This window comes from Limanda limanda, chromosome 4 (assembly GCF_963576545.1).
Source record: "Limanda limanda chromosome 4, fLimLim1.1, whole genome shotgun sequence".
Lineage (NCBI taxonomy): Eukaryota > Metazoa > Chordata > Actinopteri > Pleuronectiformes > Pleuronectidae > Limanda > Limanda limanda.
Window position 1 is genome coordinate 15,041,545 of NC_083639.1, and position 16,121 is coordinate 15,057,665.

Genomic DNA, 16,121 nt, shown 5'->3' on the forward strand with positions numbered 1-16,121 from the left:
GTATCATTGTGCAGCCAAAATACTGAAATTATGCACCTAAACCATGTGGTGACATAATTATATTTATAAATTGGAACTATTTATGCAAGAGCATTTCTGAAACTCTCCACGCTAAGAATAATTAAAACAATGAAAAGCCATGTTGGTTTCTATCCATGAGTAATGGTTGTGGGAGATGGTTCATAAAATGAAGATGAACCGACTACATTGAGATTAAAATAACTCAAATGTAAATGGGTGATCTAAAGATGCAGTGTAAACAAAGTGCAAAGAGCAAAGTCTGTTCCTCAAATTATAAAAATACTAACTAGCTAAAGATTGTCAGTTGAACATTGCCACTGACATTATAAAAAATACTCAGCTTTCTGGCAATATAAAATAACATTTGTGATGTCACTGTTTCATCCGAATTGTATAAATGGTTTACTTTACCCTTGAATAGACCCTTTATATTATAAAATTTGTTTACATCTGGAGCAGATCCTCTCTTCGAACACTGGAATTACTAAACACCTTTTGAATTTTTATGACAACTGAAGGATACCACAGGTTCTCATGTTTGGAAGGAGAGGATGAGGTGAGGGGTATTCAGCTGCAACATGCAACTCCACCACTAGATGTCACTACATTCTACACATTGAACCTTTATGTTTGACTGTTTCTAGACCTGACTAACTTGTCCCCTGGACTTTTGAGTTAATACATGTGCATTTGGACTCGGGCCTACTGCTGCTGTGGCCCGTAACTGCCGGGTGTGTGTTGTGTGTGTCTTGGAAATGTGTTGCATAGTATATGTTTACTTGGATCCCAATATCCTGATATTAACCCAATTAAGACCAACGCCTGGATTAAACACTGCCATGTTAACATTTCTGATGACCTGAATAAGGTCACACTCGAATAAACCAATCAAATTAAGGAATGTGCAGTATTCTGACTTGAGTCACATCATGTAGACATGTTTACGTCTTAATCACATTTCTCTTATTAGAGTTTTCAGAGGATCTAGCAACATCCACATACAGCAGTGATCAACTGCTTGTCCACACGTGCCGAGTAGTAGGATGTAATGTTGACATGAGTCATAATCAGACTACGCTCTGTAACATATTAACAGGCATATGAAAGCAATATTCTCTCAGTAACTCACGTGAACATCATAAGTACAATTTCTTATTCAGTAAATTCAATAGTGGGAATGTTGCTGTCCATGTAAACATGGTAACATACATCATTTGTTCATGTACTTGTGACCCTGACTCTCCTGCACTATCAGACACTTGTATGTGAATAACACTGGGGGGGTCCAAATACAGACATGTTTTGCGTAAATATTGATGCCAGACTCAAACAAACTGTTCAGAACTTTTAATTTGGACAACGAGGATTAAACCAATGTTAAAATGACATCAAATCCAAGGCCTGGCTGGTGAAACCAACCATCTACTAAAAGTTTGAGAAATGAGACAGATGGAGGGAAATGGGGCCAAAAGAAAAGTCAAGCTATCAACTTAAGTCACCCTCAATATAAGGATTCACAGATGCGGGAGACCAAAACTTACAAAAACGTATTTCTTCTAAAATAAAAAAAAGGCCTTTGCCATGAAACGATGCGTAAAATCTATGTACATCATTCTCAGATCATGTATGCATACAAAAAAAATCCACATCACAAGATGCTTGTGTTCAAGTATATTCACCAACTTCATCTCCAAGATTTAGCATTCTCCTCTTTACACTTTTTTTTGAAATAGAATGTCCTTCAAAATAAAAACAAAATTCAGAAAACCACATTTTATGTCCTACCAATACATATATACTGTATAAATACATACATAAATATATTTTACATACAACAGCCATAAATTTGAAAAGGGGATATACAGAGCGAAGGGGAGGGGGTGGTAGTGTGTGTGTTTTAGCTTGTGTTGTAAAATGGTTTGTCCCTCAATGATCTTGTCAGTCAGATACGCAGGTGTGTGTCTGTCCGTCCATGCACGTACACACAAACACACATGGTAGGTTCTCGCCACCTCAGTTGGCCCAGTAGGGGGAGGTGCCATAGCTCGACTTGTTGACTTGGCTCTTCTGCTGCAGGCTGCTAGACTGGCCACGCTGGCTGGGACCACCCTGAACATGGAGAGAGAGAGAGAGACACACACACACAAAGTAAATATCTGAGACACAGATCAGCGGAACATTCTTTTCCGGGACTTTGTCTTTCACATTGGGAAATCACAGCAGGAGGCTGTTCGGGTCAGACGCACTCACGACAACATGAAAATGTAAGGCGAGGGGTGGAGCCTGGGTGGAGCAAGTAGGAAGCAGGACAAGACGTGTACATTCTGGCAATTCTGATGAGGAAACACATCAACACAAGTCTCTGCCCTTATCACTAAATGTATGACACCTCTTTTTCATCCAGACATATTTTTATTCTTTTCATTTTTTTTTTTACAATTTTACATCCGTCACGTGTTGGAAACGTCATCAAACCACCTGCTCACTCACTGGGAATTCTCCTGCAGTTTTGTTTGCATGGACAACCACTTGGACATTTTACTCGAAGGCTGGCAGAAAAGTTCCACAAATTGGTCTGGAGCAAATACTTCTGACATTTGAATTCTCACATACAGCATAAAGCAGGAATTACCTGTCCGTCCTGAGCTAGGTGATGGTGCAGCAGCTGTGAGTGTTGTTGCTGGTGAGGGAGGATGTGGAGGAATGGGGCCGGTGCATAGCCTCCAGGAGCCACTCCGGGATTCAGAGGGCCTGGACCCCCCAGCGCTGATGGCAAGCTGAAGGGAGGAGGGGTCCCCGCATGGAAACCCTGCTTATCAAAAGACTGCAGACAGAAGAGTGACCACACATTAAACTCCAAACTTGATTATCTATTGGGATAAATAAAAGCAAAACTTCAGGGTAGATTTTTGAGGTGTGTGAGGCTCACCTGGGTCTTATTGTAAACACTTCCACTGATGTCTGGCACTCCCGAGTTACTGGATGTCACAGAGACGCCTAGCAGAACAGCAGCAACATTAATACACTGTAAAGCAATACATTTAAAATAAAAGGAAATTTTGAAATTAGAAACAGTGAACCACGTTTATTTCTGACCTTTCCCCGGCCCACTAGCAGCAGATTTGGCATGTGCCTGTGAGGAGGAGTTGTAGCCTTTGCTGTAGTCCACTCCAGTCGGGCCTGCGGTCAGCTCCTCATACCCTACACAGGAAAACATCAGCATCAAAACTCAAACAATCCTTATAGCAGGTTCTCGGGTTGATTTTTAGAATAATAATCAATTTACCTAATAATCAAATTACCTAATAATCAATAATCATAATCAATTTGCCTAAAGGAATGTTTCAGCATAAATTCCAAATCAATGGGTTCCCCAAGTTTGCTCACTAACCTGAGCTGAAGGTGTGCTGGCCGTAGCCGCTCGGCTGCTGCTGTGTCTGCTGCTGGAAAGGACTTGCCGTGGGATTTCCAAGGCCGAGGCCCATGCTGTGCTGCTTGGCTGAGGCTGGTCCCCCGGGAGGAACAAACATGGTGTGGCCATACTGGAAGGCGGCAGCACTCTGCACGGCGCCGGGCACTCCGGCGTAGTAAGGCAGGCCTGTGTAGCTGTAGCCCGGAGGCAGAAAGGCCTGCTGACTGCTGTGGTGCTGCGGCTGGCCCTGGGGCTGAGGCTGGGCCTGAGGAGGCTGAGGCTGGCCCTGGTTCTGTCCTTGGTTCTGGCCCTGGGAAGCCTGTTGGGCTGCCAGGCTCGTGGGCGGTGCCGGGGAGGTGGAGTCATTCCTTCCAAACTTTGTGACTTCACCTGAGCAACAGGGGAGATGCCATGTGAGAAAAGAAAAAACACAGGATCTTTGGGTTTTTAGAAGAGGCCAGTCAATGGAGAGGGTGTATTACCTGAGTAGGGGTTGTTGGCTAGGCTCCCGTCTCTGCCAGAGAGAGTTGCTCCGGGGCCCGGGAATGGGATTCCATAGTAATCCTGCAAAGAGGGCTGAGAGTACAAGAGAGAATCGACTTAAGATACACACACTAGCCAGACTACCTCAAAAAGTAACACGGGATTTCAAGTTCACTCTTACCATTGGCAGTCTGGACTGGAGCATGTGGAGGTCCTCATAGCCATAGATTGGCTGTGGGACACAAAGGACAGGTATGTGTCTAAGGCCACCCATTACTTGGGTCAGACTCTTGGACCCTCATACACTTTCCAAAAATACTAGGTTGACAAACACTTCAATTTTATATGATGAGTTAATTGAAGATAGTAAGTGTATCAAACGTGTAGTTTAAGTATAGAATACTGAACTGAAATGACTGCTTAGATGAAACTGGCAAGTACTTTAAAAGCTACATTACAAGGGTTGTGGATCCTGAGGGCTACTTACTGGGTATGCTGGCAGCAGCCCCCCTGGGCCCATGATATATTGGTTGGGCAATAGAGGAGGGACTCCCTGGGACAGGTTAGGAGGAGCTTTACCTGGTTATACAATGGAAAATCAACTCACTTTCACGTTTGGAAACACCTCCAGTCTGGGTCTATTATCTTTCCTCCTAATTTCAAGTATTTATAATTATTACAAGTAAAGCAATAAAAACGATCACACATATCGGCCTGAGTGTCTGAGGTGTGGAGGTGGGTGTGTTTGTGTACCAGTGGAGGAGGAGAGCAGGGGTGTGGTCCTTGGTGCAGAGAGGTTGGACGTGGCAATAGCTCCATTGGAGCCAAGTCCAAGCGCTGCGCTGGCGGCAGAGTGGAGTCCGCTGGTGCCAGCGATACCGCAGACTGTGCTGCTAATGTTGCTGCCCATGATGGGCATGTTGGCCAGGTGGCTCATGATGCTACTGTTGCTGCTGTTGTGGGTCGAGTGGAGTACTGAGGGGTGCGATGACGTGTAGGAGCCAGAGGAGGGAACCATGGAGCTCACAATGCTGCTGTCCACACTGGTGTACTGAGGACAGAGAGAAAGGGGAACATTTGAAACGGTTATAAACACATTTGAAGTGTGTGTGTACATTTTGTCAGCAACTAATTTCTAGACTGTGGGATCCCCTCAATATTTTCAGATTGATAATTAGTATAATTTGGCTGTTCCATTCTGAAAAGGTCTCCCCATTCAAATTGTAAAATATTTGCGTTTCATCATGTTCTCATTTCTCCAAACATGCAATCAAGCAACTGGCTGTTTGCCTTAAAAGCAATGGATAAACAGCTTTTTGAAAACCCTGAAAAGTTTGTGATGCTGATTTGACTTGGCATCCAGCTTCTTGTGTGAACATGGTAGCATGTAATGGTGTACCAACAGTGCTGAAACCATGAGGCTACATGTGTTATAATATAGAACAGTGTGCTGTTTGCTTACATGTCATTACTGAGCTACCACACAGAAGGTTTTAGCCATGAGGTACTTACAGCGGCGGAGCTGGAGCCCAGGGATGAAGCGGAGGAATGACTGCTGACATGGCTACAGGCACAGAGGAGACAGGGATAATCAGCAAGTGCACAATAACTTTGTGGTATTTCACTTTGATAAAAACCAATTCTCCCCCTCATTCATTACACAGGAGTACAAATTTGACTTTGTCCATTGGCAGAGACACTTACAAAATCTTACCGACAGTAACAGGCACTGACAAGGGGGCACTCCCTTGAGATTTCAGTGTGTGTAAACATAGTCAAATTGGTGGTGGCCCAAACTGTTCAACTCACTGCCAGACAACAGCACAGAGAAGGAAACACGAAGTTAAGATGTGAAAAGTAAAAGTTCGCCTCGTGGATGTTTGTGGACTTCCACTTTAAAGTTAGTGTGTGACTAAGGACTGAGCAGTGTGTGTGTGTTTGTGTGTGGTGTGTCACCTATTCATTGAGATGAGCTGGCTGGCTGAGGGCAGGTCCTGTGCCAGATTGGAAAGAGTGGCGGAGCTGTGTGCAGGGAGGGAGGAGGTTAAGTGGGAGGAGGGTGCTGGGGCGCCGTTGGTGCTGATGTTCAGAGATGGCGACTCTGGCTTTGGTGTGGAGGACGCTGAGGATGCTGGGGAGAGAAATGTCAAATGTAAATGAGTCAAAGTTGCATAGCCTTAGATCACGAAATAAATCAAAGTCAAGGGAAACTTACTGTCGAGCGCAGCAGAGCTCCTTACACCATTAAGACCATTCTGGAGATAGGAAAAAAAAAAACAGCAAAAGGTGTTTACATACTCTGATAACAGATCAAACTCTCCCATGTCTATCAAAAAACAGAATGAATACAAGTTAAGTTCAGCTCAGGGTGAAAATCAAACTGAATTCCTGTCAATCCAATTATGCTGATGAGTTTTAGACTTTATTTAATTTCAGTCTGACTTCCCAATCCAACCCCAACAGGCAGGTATTTACGCCCAGTGTTGGCACTCACCATGACGGGCCCCGTGGCCTCTTTGATCTGTGAAAAAGCTAGTCGTGTGTGAGGGGGCATGGTCCCATCGTAGCTTCCTCCCCCTGTGGAGAAGGGGGACGAGGAGGGTACGGAGGTGGTGGAGGACATGGAAGAGGTGGGATTGTTGGCGCTGGGAGTCCCTAAGGAGGTGGTGAGGCTGGACAGCGCCACCGGTGAGGAGTGATATACTGGCTCTGATGAGGAGAGGGGCGGAGGCAGGGTCACGGACAGCGGGCTGCCCAGGGACTCACTGCAGGATAAAAGAAGATGACAAATTAACAAAAAAAGAGTCAAGAAATGAATGGATTTATTAGGAAAATTGTGAAATAATCCTGAGAAAGAAGCAGGACTTAATGTACGACTAACATCAATCTTGTATTCTTTGTTTATGATACAGCTTTATTGAAGCTTTTTGATGATATGCATCAGTTATATGTAATCTGTGGTGTTTTATAATGAAACTGTTTAAATGCAAAGCTTCTGTTTATTACACTCAATAATTTTAACTGGTCATTCAGCAGCGACAGTGGTACCTGAGCTGTTTGGAGTACAGGCTTGTTTGGCTCTGTGTCCCTGGTCCCGGTGCAGGTGGTGCTGGGGCGGGGGCCGGAGTCGACTCCCTGGACACCGCTCCGACACAATTGTCTACACCTCCAAACTCTGGCATTGCCGACTCTGAGCCAAAGTCTAAAGCTCCAAACTGAAGGTTTAGACCTGGTACGTCAGCTGAGCCTGGCATCTCTACCGCCGTGGAGGGGATCTGCAAGGAGCACAGAGAGGACAGAGCACAGTTGGGTTTCAGAGCCGTGACTTTAATTTTCTCAAGTTCATACAACTGCCGATGTTTACGTCAATAATGCATTTTCTATTTTACAATGGAAATGTAGGAACTAAACCGAACTGCCACCTTCCTTTCATACCTTCGATGTGGGAGGTATCCTTCGTTTCTGGCCTTTGAGCTGTGCCCGCTGCTGTGGCGTACTGCCGCCCTGAGGGTCCAGCCCCACATTTGGCGCAGGAGGTTTAATTCCAGCCGCAGTCATCAACGCTCCTGCCTGTGCTGGCGTGCTGGTTTGCTGGGGAGCAGGCGAGGCTGAGGCAGGGAGCGCTTGCTGTTGTGACAGCGGACTTGACTGACGTGCGAGAGGCAACAAGGGGCCGTTGTGCCTCTGAACCAGTTGACTCAGCACCAGGGACGGCTCCGGCTGCAAGCCAAACTCACCTGCAGACACAGAACAAAACACAAGCATTTTAAAAATAGGTACACATATAAACAAAAGAGAGAACACATAATAAAATTAGCTTTTTTAAATGCTAGCACATGTGCACCATTTGAACACTTACGGCTGAACTGTGAGGACAGCGAGGTGGTGTTGGATTCTGAAGCCTTCATGTCCCAGCTGGAGGACGAGGGTGGAGGTACAGGTGCTCCCAGGCCTGGCAGTTGGCCAATGGAGGTGTTGCTTCCTTGGGTGCTGGCAGGAGGGACGGCCTGTGAGGAAGGTAGCGGTCCCAAGCCCGGGCCCTTCAGCTGTTCCAGTATCTGAGCTCCAGCGCTGGGTTGAGTCCTCTTGGCCTGACCCAAGTCCCCAAAACCAGCTCCCAGGACCGACGACTGCCACAGGCAAGAGGAGAGTGTTATCATCTAAGGTAGTCTGTATTCTATTAACAAACGTGGAGTTTATATGACAAGCAGATTATCAAATGCAACTTTTCTTACCAGAGCAGCATGTGCGTAGCTTGTGCTGCCGATGGCGCTGCGGCTCGGGGGTGGCTGGTGGTGGTGGTGGGAGTTGGTGAAGACCAGACTCTGAGAAGATGAAGATGGTGGTTCTCTTCCTCCGCCCACAGGCTTCTGCAGCAGAGTGGCGAGGTCCAGACTAACACAGGAACAGTTGTTAGAAAACGCTTGTAGGGTAAACCCCAAAAAGCTGCCAATGATAAGTATAGCATCTGTATGGCATCAATTTCCCATTTCCAATACAATCTCTGAGCCCATTGGCTGACGACAAAGAAGCCTCTGGGGGCAATAGCCAATATTTTGTGGATTGTGGTGTAGACAGCAGATATCTGGGCCCAGACACCGGCTGCATCAATACTACTAAAACTAACTCTGAATCTGTATCAGTTTGAATTCCTGTCAATACTAACACACCAGAAAGCATGTATCAAGTGACCACTCACATATACTGGACATGAACATTATACAGCCAGGCACACATGTCCCGCTGAACACAGAGGTTGTCGCAGATTGCTCAAATAATAGCTTGTCTCTTGCACAAGTAAACAGTTGAGTCTTGCAAAATACAGGATTTAACTACACAATAGTTGTTAGCAAAGACAGCAAAGTCAGCAACACTTGTAATTGATCATCCATGTTGAATCAGCGAAGGCTCAATCCAAAGCCCAAATCACGACAGATTCTGCATATTCACAAGCAGAATCTGTTTACGGACATTGTTTATCATGCATAAAACACAGGATGAAAAAGATGACATCCACAGTGGTTCTTCCTACACTGACTAACTTTATGAATGGATGGAACAGTTGGAAACTGCTGTGTAAATAACAATAAGAGAACTGGGGGTGAGTATATTACTAACAAGGCGCTAAATACCTTTGCCCAGGTGTGATGTGGTTCTCAGCAGCAGTTGCACATGAGGATGTGAACACTTTGGTTTCAGAGAGCTGCAGCAACACAGAGACACAAGAGATAGAACTGTGAACGAAAACATTCACTTGTGACTGACAAACTTCTCCTGTAGAGTGACGGCCTTTGTGTCAACTCACACTAACATCCTCACTCCACTCCTCAGGTGTCCAGTCCTCCATGGTGCTCTTCCAGGCAACTAGAAGACAACCAACCAGTCACAAACTCAAATACGGGTGTGGCAGGTAGTTTAACAAGATGCAAGTAGCCTGTGTACATTTGCATAAAATATCCAACGTAGAGCGGCCGAGTACACAAAGCAAAAACACTGCTACTGTAAGACAAGAGCAACACGTGCTGGAGCTCACCTGTCCCATCTGTACTGTCGTTGGCCACCGTGTCCCACACCTCACTCTGTGTGCTCCGTGTGCGAGACTCTGAGGTATAGTCGGCCGGATTGAAAGTCCTGGTGAAGAGTCAATGGTCATTAGTTATAATGGAGAGTGGGTGAAGTCAGAGTGAGTACATGCTCCTCTTTGATAAATGGGACTGTGGAAACAGTTGCAAGAAAAATGCACCTTTCATCCAACTAGTTTTTTTTCTGACATGAGTTACAATCAATGTGTTGCTAATAAGATCAGTTACACCTTTTCCATTTCATATTACATGTCATTTAGGTAGGCTTTTATCCAAAGCGATAACTACCTCACCCAAAGGACAAACCCAGAACAGCCAGAATCATGAAAGTAAAAATAGCTTCCAAAAAGCCAAACTACAAGTATTACATGTAAGTGCAATATACAAGTGAAACTAACTAACTTTTATTTTTATATAAACACAAGAGTTGACGATGGTTATTAGACCATCATTTTCTTAACCAAGGTGTAGTGGGAAGAGATGTGTCTTAAGCCTGCGGTGGAAGATGTATGGACTTTCAGCTGTCCTGATGTCAATGGGGAGCTCGTTCCACCATTTGGGAACCAGGACAGCAAAACAGTCGTGATTTTGTTGTGGCTAGATGTTTCTAGCAGTGAGGGAGCAGCCAGCCGATTGGCTGATGCAGAGCAGAGTTGAAGGGGCTGGGGTGTAAGGTTTATCCATGTCATGGATGTAGGCTGGGCCAAATTAACTTCGGTTAAATGTGAGTCCTGTGACTGTGTGTGTGTTCTTGTTGCCGTACCCCATGCCCTGGGCTGAGAACCGGTTCCCTGCTGGTGCTCTACCTCTGCCTCCAGATCCTGCATAAAATCCACACTAAAGTCAGCAGCATGAACTCAAATGATTGGCACAGTGATGGTGTTTTGCTGAGCGGCTGCTCACCTCGGCCACCTTTGAGTCTCCGACCTCGATCGGAACTTCTGTCCACTGGTGTCACCTCCACACCATTCTCTTCTGGACGCGCTGTCGAGTGGAATCGTAAACTACATTATTAACAATTTAATATAATCAAATGGGATATTGAGAGGCTGGGGATTCTACAGTACATGTGAATACATATTAAGTTTGAACTCATCCTTACCCGGTCGGCTGCGACCGCCCCCCCTGCCCCTGCGGTTAGAGGCCGCGCGCCCTTTGCTCGCCTCCCTCTCTCCTTTCTTCTCCCGGTTCTCCTTGTTCTCCTTGCTTTCTGATGGACCCTCCTTCACCAGCGGCTTCTTCTTGCCCACCGTCTCCCAAGAGGTCTAAACACAGAACAAGAATGATATCAGAGAGGACAAATCTATTAAGGAAGTTAAAACAAGTATGTGCAGCAACGTAAAACAGTGTCCTAACATAATAGAATTATATCATTTTCTTTTAAATCTCTAGCCAGCAGCAAAACAGGATATCATGCTGACAATGTTCATTACTGAGCAAAGCCGGCAAAGAGGTTTTATTGTTCAAAAACATGTATTTCCCTCCATTTCAGTGACATTTCACAATTTTAGCTTGTGGAAGTAGCCTCTGGCGCTCTGCTGTTGGTTGATTAACACATTTAAACATAACCAGAACACAGCTGTGTCATTCAAAGACAGAAAATATCAAAATGATGCACCTTATCGACAGTCAATCAAAATGAATTGACTGAGGTTCAGGAAATAATGAAGGCCACTCTTCTTGTTATATAATACATCTACTCTTACACCTGAAACCATTTGCTTTGTTTATAACAGTTAAGATCTTACAGAGAACAGAAGCAGATGTTATCAGAGGTCTGCAGTGTTTTTCAAAACAATAGCGTCTTCCATGTAAAGGGGAGGACCAGCTTCTTGCTATTTTTAGATTTCCATAAATCTGAACCAACAATGTGTGGAGCTTGCTGGCTGCCAGTCACACCCTACAGCCTCTCCATGCCTTCTGTGCCAGCTGGTATTCTACAGAAATGCTGGGACACTCAGACATGAGGCATACAGGTAGAACAACACATTATTTTGGAGCTTGTCTAACTTTACACTTTGACCAGTGGAGGGAGAAGAGAAGAGCACAATATCATGTCTTCATGCATAAAGCGTCTGGTGTTAGAAAGAGAAAAGTGTCAGAGAGTCATTGACTGATATTACTGTATTCAATTGGAGTGCTATTTTTGATATTTACAACCAGTCACAGAAGAAAATGATGTCTGACACAACATTGGTTTTTATTTTTTGTGCAGTAATGATGAGACAGAATCCTTTATTGTTACCAAAGGAAACAGAAAAACATAGTTGTTTGACATTTCTGAACTTTTACTCATGTTAAACTTGGGAAGTTTCTGAACAACTTTTATACTCATCTGTCGCACACTGCTCTGACCGATGTTAGTCTATAGTCCTCAAAGCCTGCACAATGACATGTATTTTGTTTTATATGAACAAAAAACTCCAAAAAACGCTTCAGTTTCAGGGTCCCAGGATTTCTCATGCTGGCTCACTTTCATGGGACATTTGTCTGCTGTGAATAAGTAATGTCCAAATAGGCCATAGATTTATTTTTTCATCCATGTGGACTGTTTCTGTTTGTTGTCTCCTGTTAATATAGTTGAAATTAAAACATAAGACTGGTAAGGGGGAGTTTTTTCTCTCTCTTCTCAACTTGAGTGAGAAGCAACACTTTACCATGTCCGAGGTACTCTCCAGGAGGAAGTTGATGGCTTTGCTAACATCCTCATTGCAGTCATGGAGTGCTATCATGCACTCGTCCTGGTTCTTCCCAGTCACCTCCATCAGCTGTAGAAAGCAATAAACATAGATCATACATTAGAAATGTCAATTACAATTGATGAACGATTATCTAATGTTTATTTTTAACATTGTCCGTGTCTGACAAGGTCGAGGGCCTCAATGAGGCTTGTATAGGCCTTTTTCACAGAAGACATGAAAACATGACTTGTCACAGAAGGGTAGGCCCAGCTTCCAGGTAACATTAGTTCTGTTTCGGTCACGGTACCCATAAGTCATTTCATTAGTAACACCTGTTGTGTTTCCTATTGTCACAGGTCAAAAGGTCTGCTGTGAAAAACGCCTATTCTGTTTTTTTATGTCCAAAGAATTCCTCACCTGGTTAACTTTGTCCTCAAAGGCAGAATCATTCTTGTCATAAATCATGTGAGCAAGCCGAATCTGTTCTGCAGTAGCCTGGAACACAAAGACAATAAGACCTCAGGGTAAACTTTTGGTTTACAAGAGAAAAAGAGAAGAGAATCTATAGCGGTGGAATTACATTAATTGTTTAGCTTGCTTTTCATGGTCCAACATTGTTGACAAAGAAAGTGTAACTGAGAAAGTGCCTCCTATTGATGCCAATTAAAGTGTGTGTGCCACTCGCAATTCAAAAAGAAATCCTTTTTGATAATGACCTATGATGTGTCCACTGAAGTTTAGTTGTTGTAGTTGTGCCCCCTGGTGTTTTGCATCTAATTTCCTCTGGCTAAGAGGATTGAGTTCACAATGTTTTTTCCCCATTATCATGTAGTTGTGGTGTCTCACCTGTATCTGTTTCTGTGGTTGTGATGTGTGAGTGGCAGAGGGCAGCACCTTTTCCCGGGGGCCCCGGGCCTTGTCGCCGCCCAGCAGGCTCATCATATACAGTATATACAAAACTCTGTATGTACAAAATAGAAAAATCTGCAAAAGGAAACAAGAAAAAGGAAGGATGAGTAAAATGTACCGACAGATCATAAATCCACAGATTATGTCAGACACACAAACACACACACACAGTTTCTTTACAATGTTTATACCACAGACACTCAATACTCCTGTGGGAGTGGGAGCAATGTGTTGTGAGCATGGCTAAGCCCTGTTGCACATTCATGAACACTCCCTTCCTGGAATGAGAGACACACAGGTGGCCTGGTGATGCAACAGCTTTGAGGAAAATCAGGGTCAAGGAAGGAGAGCGACCCAGTGTCCTCTTACAAATACCACAGACGAGTGTGTGTGTGGAGCAGAACAAACCCTACACATCCTGACCCCACATCCCCTTGTTCTGCTTGATAGTTTAGGGCAACTGAGATTACACACACACAAACACATCTTAAACACTAAGCTACTTCAGCGAAATGCTGAATAACTTCTCTGTATTTGACAACTAAGCCCCGAACAATTTGTAGCTCACTGCAAATTGTTTGCGTAAGCACACACTATTAATTGTCAGAAGCAAACACTAAACATTTTAATAACAAACACACATGTGGCTTTATTCACCTGCAAATACATGAGATGAGTGGCCGCTCCACACAGTAACACAAAACACCCTGTGATTGAATTTGTGCTGCAAAGTCTACCTGTCTTGTCTTATACTCAGATATGAACTCAAGATTTCCCCACTGACCCATTTGTTTGATATCAGAGAACAATAGCAAACCCAGCTAACAGTGTCCGAGTGACGCTGCCAAACGCTCTGCTGCCATTGGCTGCTGGGCGGAACAAAGCTAACTAATGCAGAAGGATCAAGTGGCTTTAAATGTCATTTCAGAGGAAAATCTTAAAATCCGTTAATTTCCCGGAGCGTGAACTCGCCTCCAGCAGCTGCGGTTTGCCAGTTTATAAATCAAATGTTGACATATCACTGCCGGTGGGTGAGCCGTCCGGGTCCGACACAAACAATAACAAAACAATCAATCAGTACCTGTGAACACCTATTGTTCAGCATTTATCAGGACACAGAAAAAACCCCGATCACACTTCCGCCCACTCACATGTTGCCACGCGTTACCATGTACTCACACCAATCTGATGTTAGCTAGCTAGCTGACAGCTATTACAATTTAGTGCTCCAGCCACAGGAGCGTTGTTTTGAATCGATGCTAACGTTAGCAGGTAGCTGTTGGTTTGTTGGTTTTAACCTGCCCTAAGGGGGCGAATTCTCTTACAGTTAACGGCACACGTCTACCTAACACAAACAAACTGGACACCCATTGCGTCTTCCTCGACAACACTGACCTGCTGTGTGTGGCTGGTACTGGGGGTCCCCCTTTGTCCTCGCTAGCATGAACCGAGGTTAGCCACCGACATGCTACCGCTGCTGCCGTGAATGAACGCTGCGGAACGGCTGGAGCTAGCCACAGTCTATGGAGCTAGCCTATATGCAGTCTATGGAGCTAGCCACAGTCTATGGAGCTAGCCCACGGTGCTATCTCAATCTGCTCCGAGCTGTAGTCTCCCGGGGGGATTAACAGACGGGGACGGTTATCTAACGGGCGGTGGCGACCCCTCAACCATCAACACATGCTAACCATAGACTGATGCTAACAGGCTAAACAACAGAGCCGTGTCAAATGTGAGGGGAGACAGTAAAGGGCCTCGCAGCGGAGCACAGTCCCCATCCCGACATGACTCTCCGGGAAACAAGACAACAGAGAAATCACGAAAGACATCCCTCACAGCAGCGAGTCGGCTCGGAGGAGAAATCGGCGTCCGGCCACTTCAGCCCAAACACACTCGGGCGCTTGCTTTAAATGCAACGAAATGGAGAGAGTGAAGTTGATAAACGGGGTGGAAATGTGTGTTTTTATTACCTGCTATCACGCTTCAATCGCCAGCAGCAGACGAGTCGGTCATGTGACGTGCGGTGCCGCGGTGGATGCTCGGCTCCTGATCGGGTCACAACTTCTCCGCGGTCGACTCGCACCTTTTACACTTTGATTTATGAATGCTCGCTTTTCTGTTGTGTTCTCTGAATAATGCAGCTTCAATAATTCAAACTGCAGGCTGAGCCCTGTGGCGGATCTAGGATTTTTCCAGATCAGGGGCCTATGGAGGGGCCACAGTTTACACAGAGGGGCCCAACATCCATGTACAATTCCCGATTCATCACATTTAACACATTTCATTCCTTTATTGCTGTGAGCTCTATAGCTTCGAGTAAAGCCACACCTCTTGAATATATTTTGATTTTTTTTCCTTTTTCAAGAACAAAGTGTAGGCTACTTAAAACAAAGCTGAGGGGATAAAATATTCTTTACAAATTGTCATATTAATTGTTTTGTTAGTAGGCTATTGCCTTTTTTTGCACTTCTGGTTAGATGCTAAACTGCATTTCGTTGTGTAAGTACTTGTACTGTGCAATGACAATAAAGTTGAATCTAATCTAATCTAATGTAATCTATTGTTCAATCAATCAATCAAATTGTATTTGTATATAGCCCATATTCACAAATCACAATTCGTCTCATAGGGCTTTAACATGGTGTGACATCCTCTGTCCTTAACCCTCAGCAAGAGTAAGGAAAAACTACTAAAAACCCTTTCATAAGGTAAAAATACGTAGAAACCTTAGAGAGCCACAAGTGAGGCAGGGGCGGCTCCTGGTACAGGCGACATAGGCGTTGAACACGCTTGTGCCTTCCTGATCGGACTTATGTATGCCTTGGAACTAAGCTACCCTAAGAAACTGAAATATACCTTTGAGGTTTTTCAGAAGATCTTTAGAGCTGGAGGATGTCAACCTCAAAATGTCCTCAAAGGTTCATGATCTCAAGGTCATGTTACATGCCTAAAAGTCAAAATGACGTCAAAGGCCAATAGTTTGAGTGACCTTCCTCTTTTCAAGTTCGGCAGGTTTTACTGTTTCAAGGTCAG

General features: G+C 44.6%; 1 protein-coding gene across 4 annotated transcripts; it reads right to left on the reverse strand.

Moving 5' to 3' along the window:
• Nucleotides 1–1,353: 1,353 nt before the first annotated feature.
• On the reverse strand, nucleotides 1,354–14,771 carry ubap2a (ubiquitin associated protein 2a). Of its 4 annotated transcripts, XM_061070397.1 has the most exons (27): nucleotides 14,484–14,771; nucleotides 13,026–13,163; nucleotides 12,597–12,674; nucleotides 12,156–12,266; nucleotides 10,601–10,763; nucleotides 10,402–10,482; nucleotides 10,262–10,319; nucleotides 9,450–9,547; nucleotides 9,222–9,280; nucleotides 9,049–9,119; nucleotides 8,152–8,311; nucleotides 7,776–8,046; nucleotides 7,352–7,653; nucleotides 6,965–7,191; nucleotides 6,411–6,681; nucleotides 6,132–6,171; nucleotides 5,873–6,047; nucleotides 5,429–5,480; nucleotides 4,670–4,967; nucleotides 4,404–4,495; nucleotides 4,098–4,148; nucleotides 3,916–4,009; nucleotides 3,413–3,823; nucleotides 3,118–3,222; nucleotides 2,951–3,018; nucleotides 2,654–2,845; nucleotides 1,354–2,130 (listed from the first exon to the last, which is right to left on the reverse strand). In XM_061070397.1, exons 2-27 carry the CDS (start codon nucleotides 13,119–13,121, stop codon nucleotides 2,035–2,037), a joined length of 3,720 nt encoding a protein of 1,239 aa, XP_060926380.1. In that variant the 5' UTR covers nucleotides 13,122–13,163; nucleotides 14,484–14,771; the 3' UTR covers nucleotides 1,354–2,034. The 4 variants fall into 4 exon arrangements, with proteins under 4 accessions (XP_060926380.1, XP_060926382.1, XP_060926381.1 ...); XM_061070399.1 differs by lacking the exons at nucleotides 6,132–6,171; nucleotides 6,411–6,681; nucleotides 6,965–7,191; ... (11 more) ...; nucleotides 13,026–13,163; nucleotides 14,484–14,771 and adding an exon at nucleotides 5,631–5,724 and having other exon boundaries at nucleotides 5,873–5,932; XM_061070398.1 differs by lacking the exons at nucleotides 5,873–6,047; nucleotides 6,132–6,171; nucleotides 6,411–6,681; ... (12 more) ...; nucleotides 13,026–13,163; nucleotides 14,484–14,771 and adding an exon at nucleotides 5,631–5,859.
• Between the last annotated feature and the right edge of the window lie 1,350 nt (nucleotides 14,772–16,121).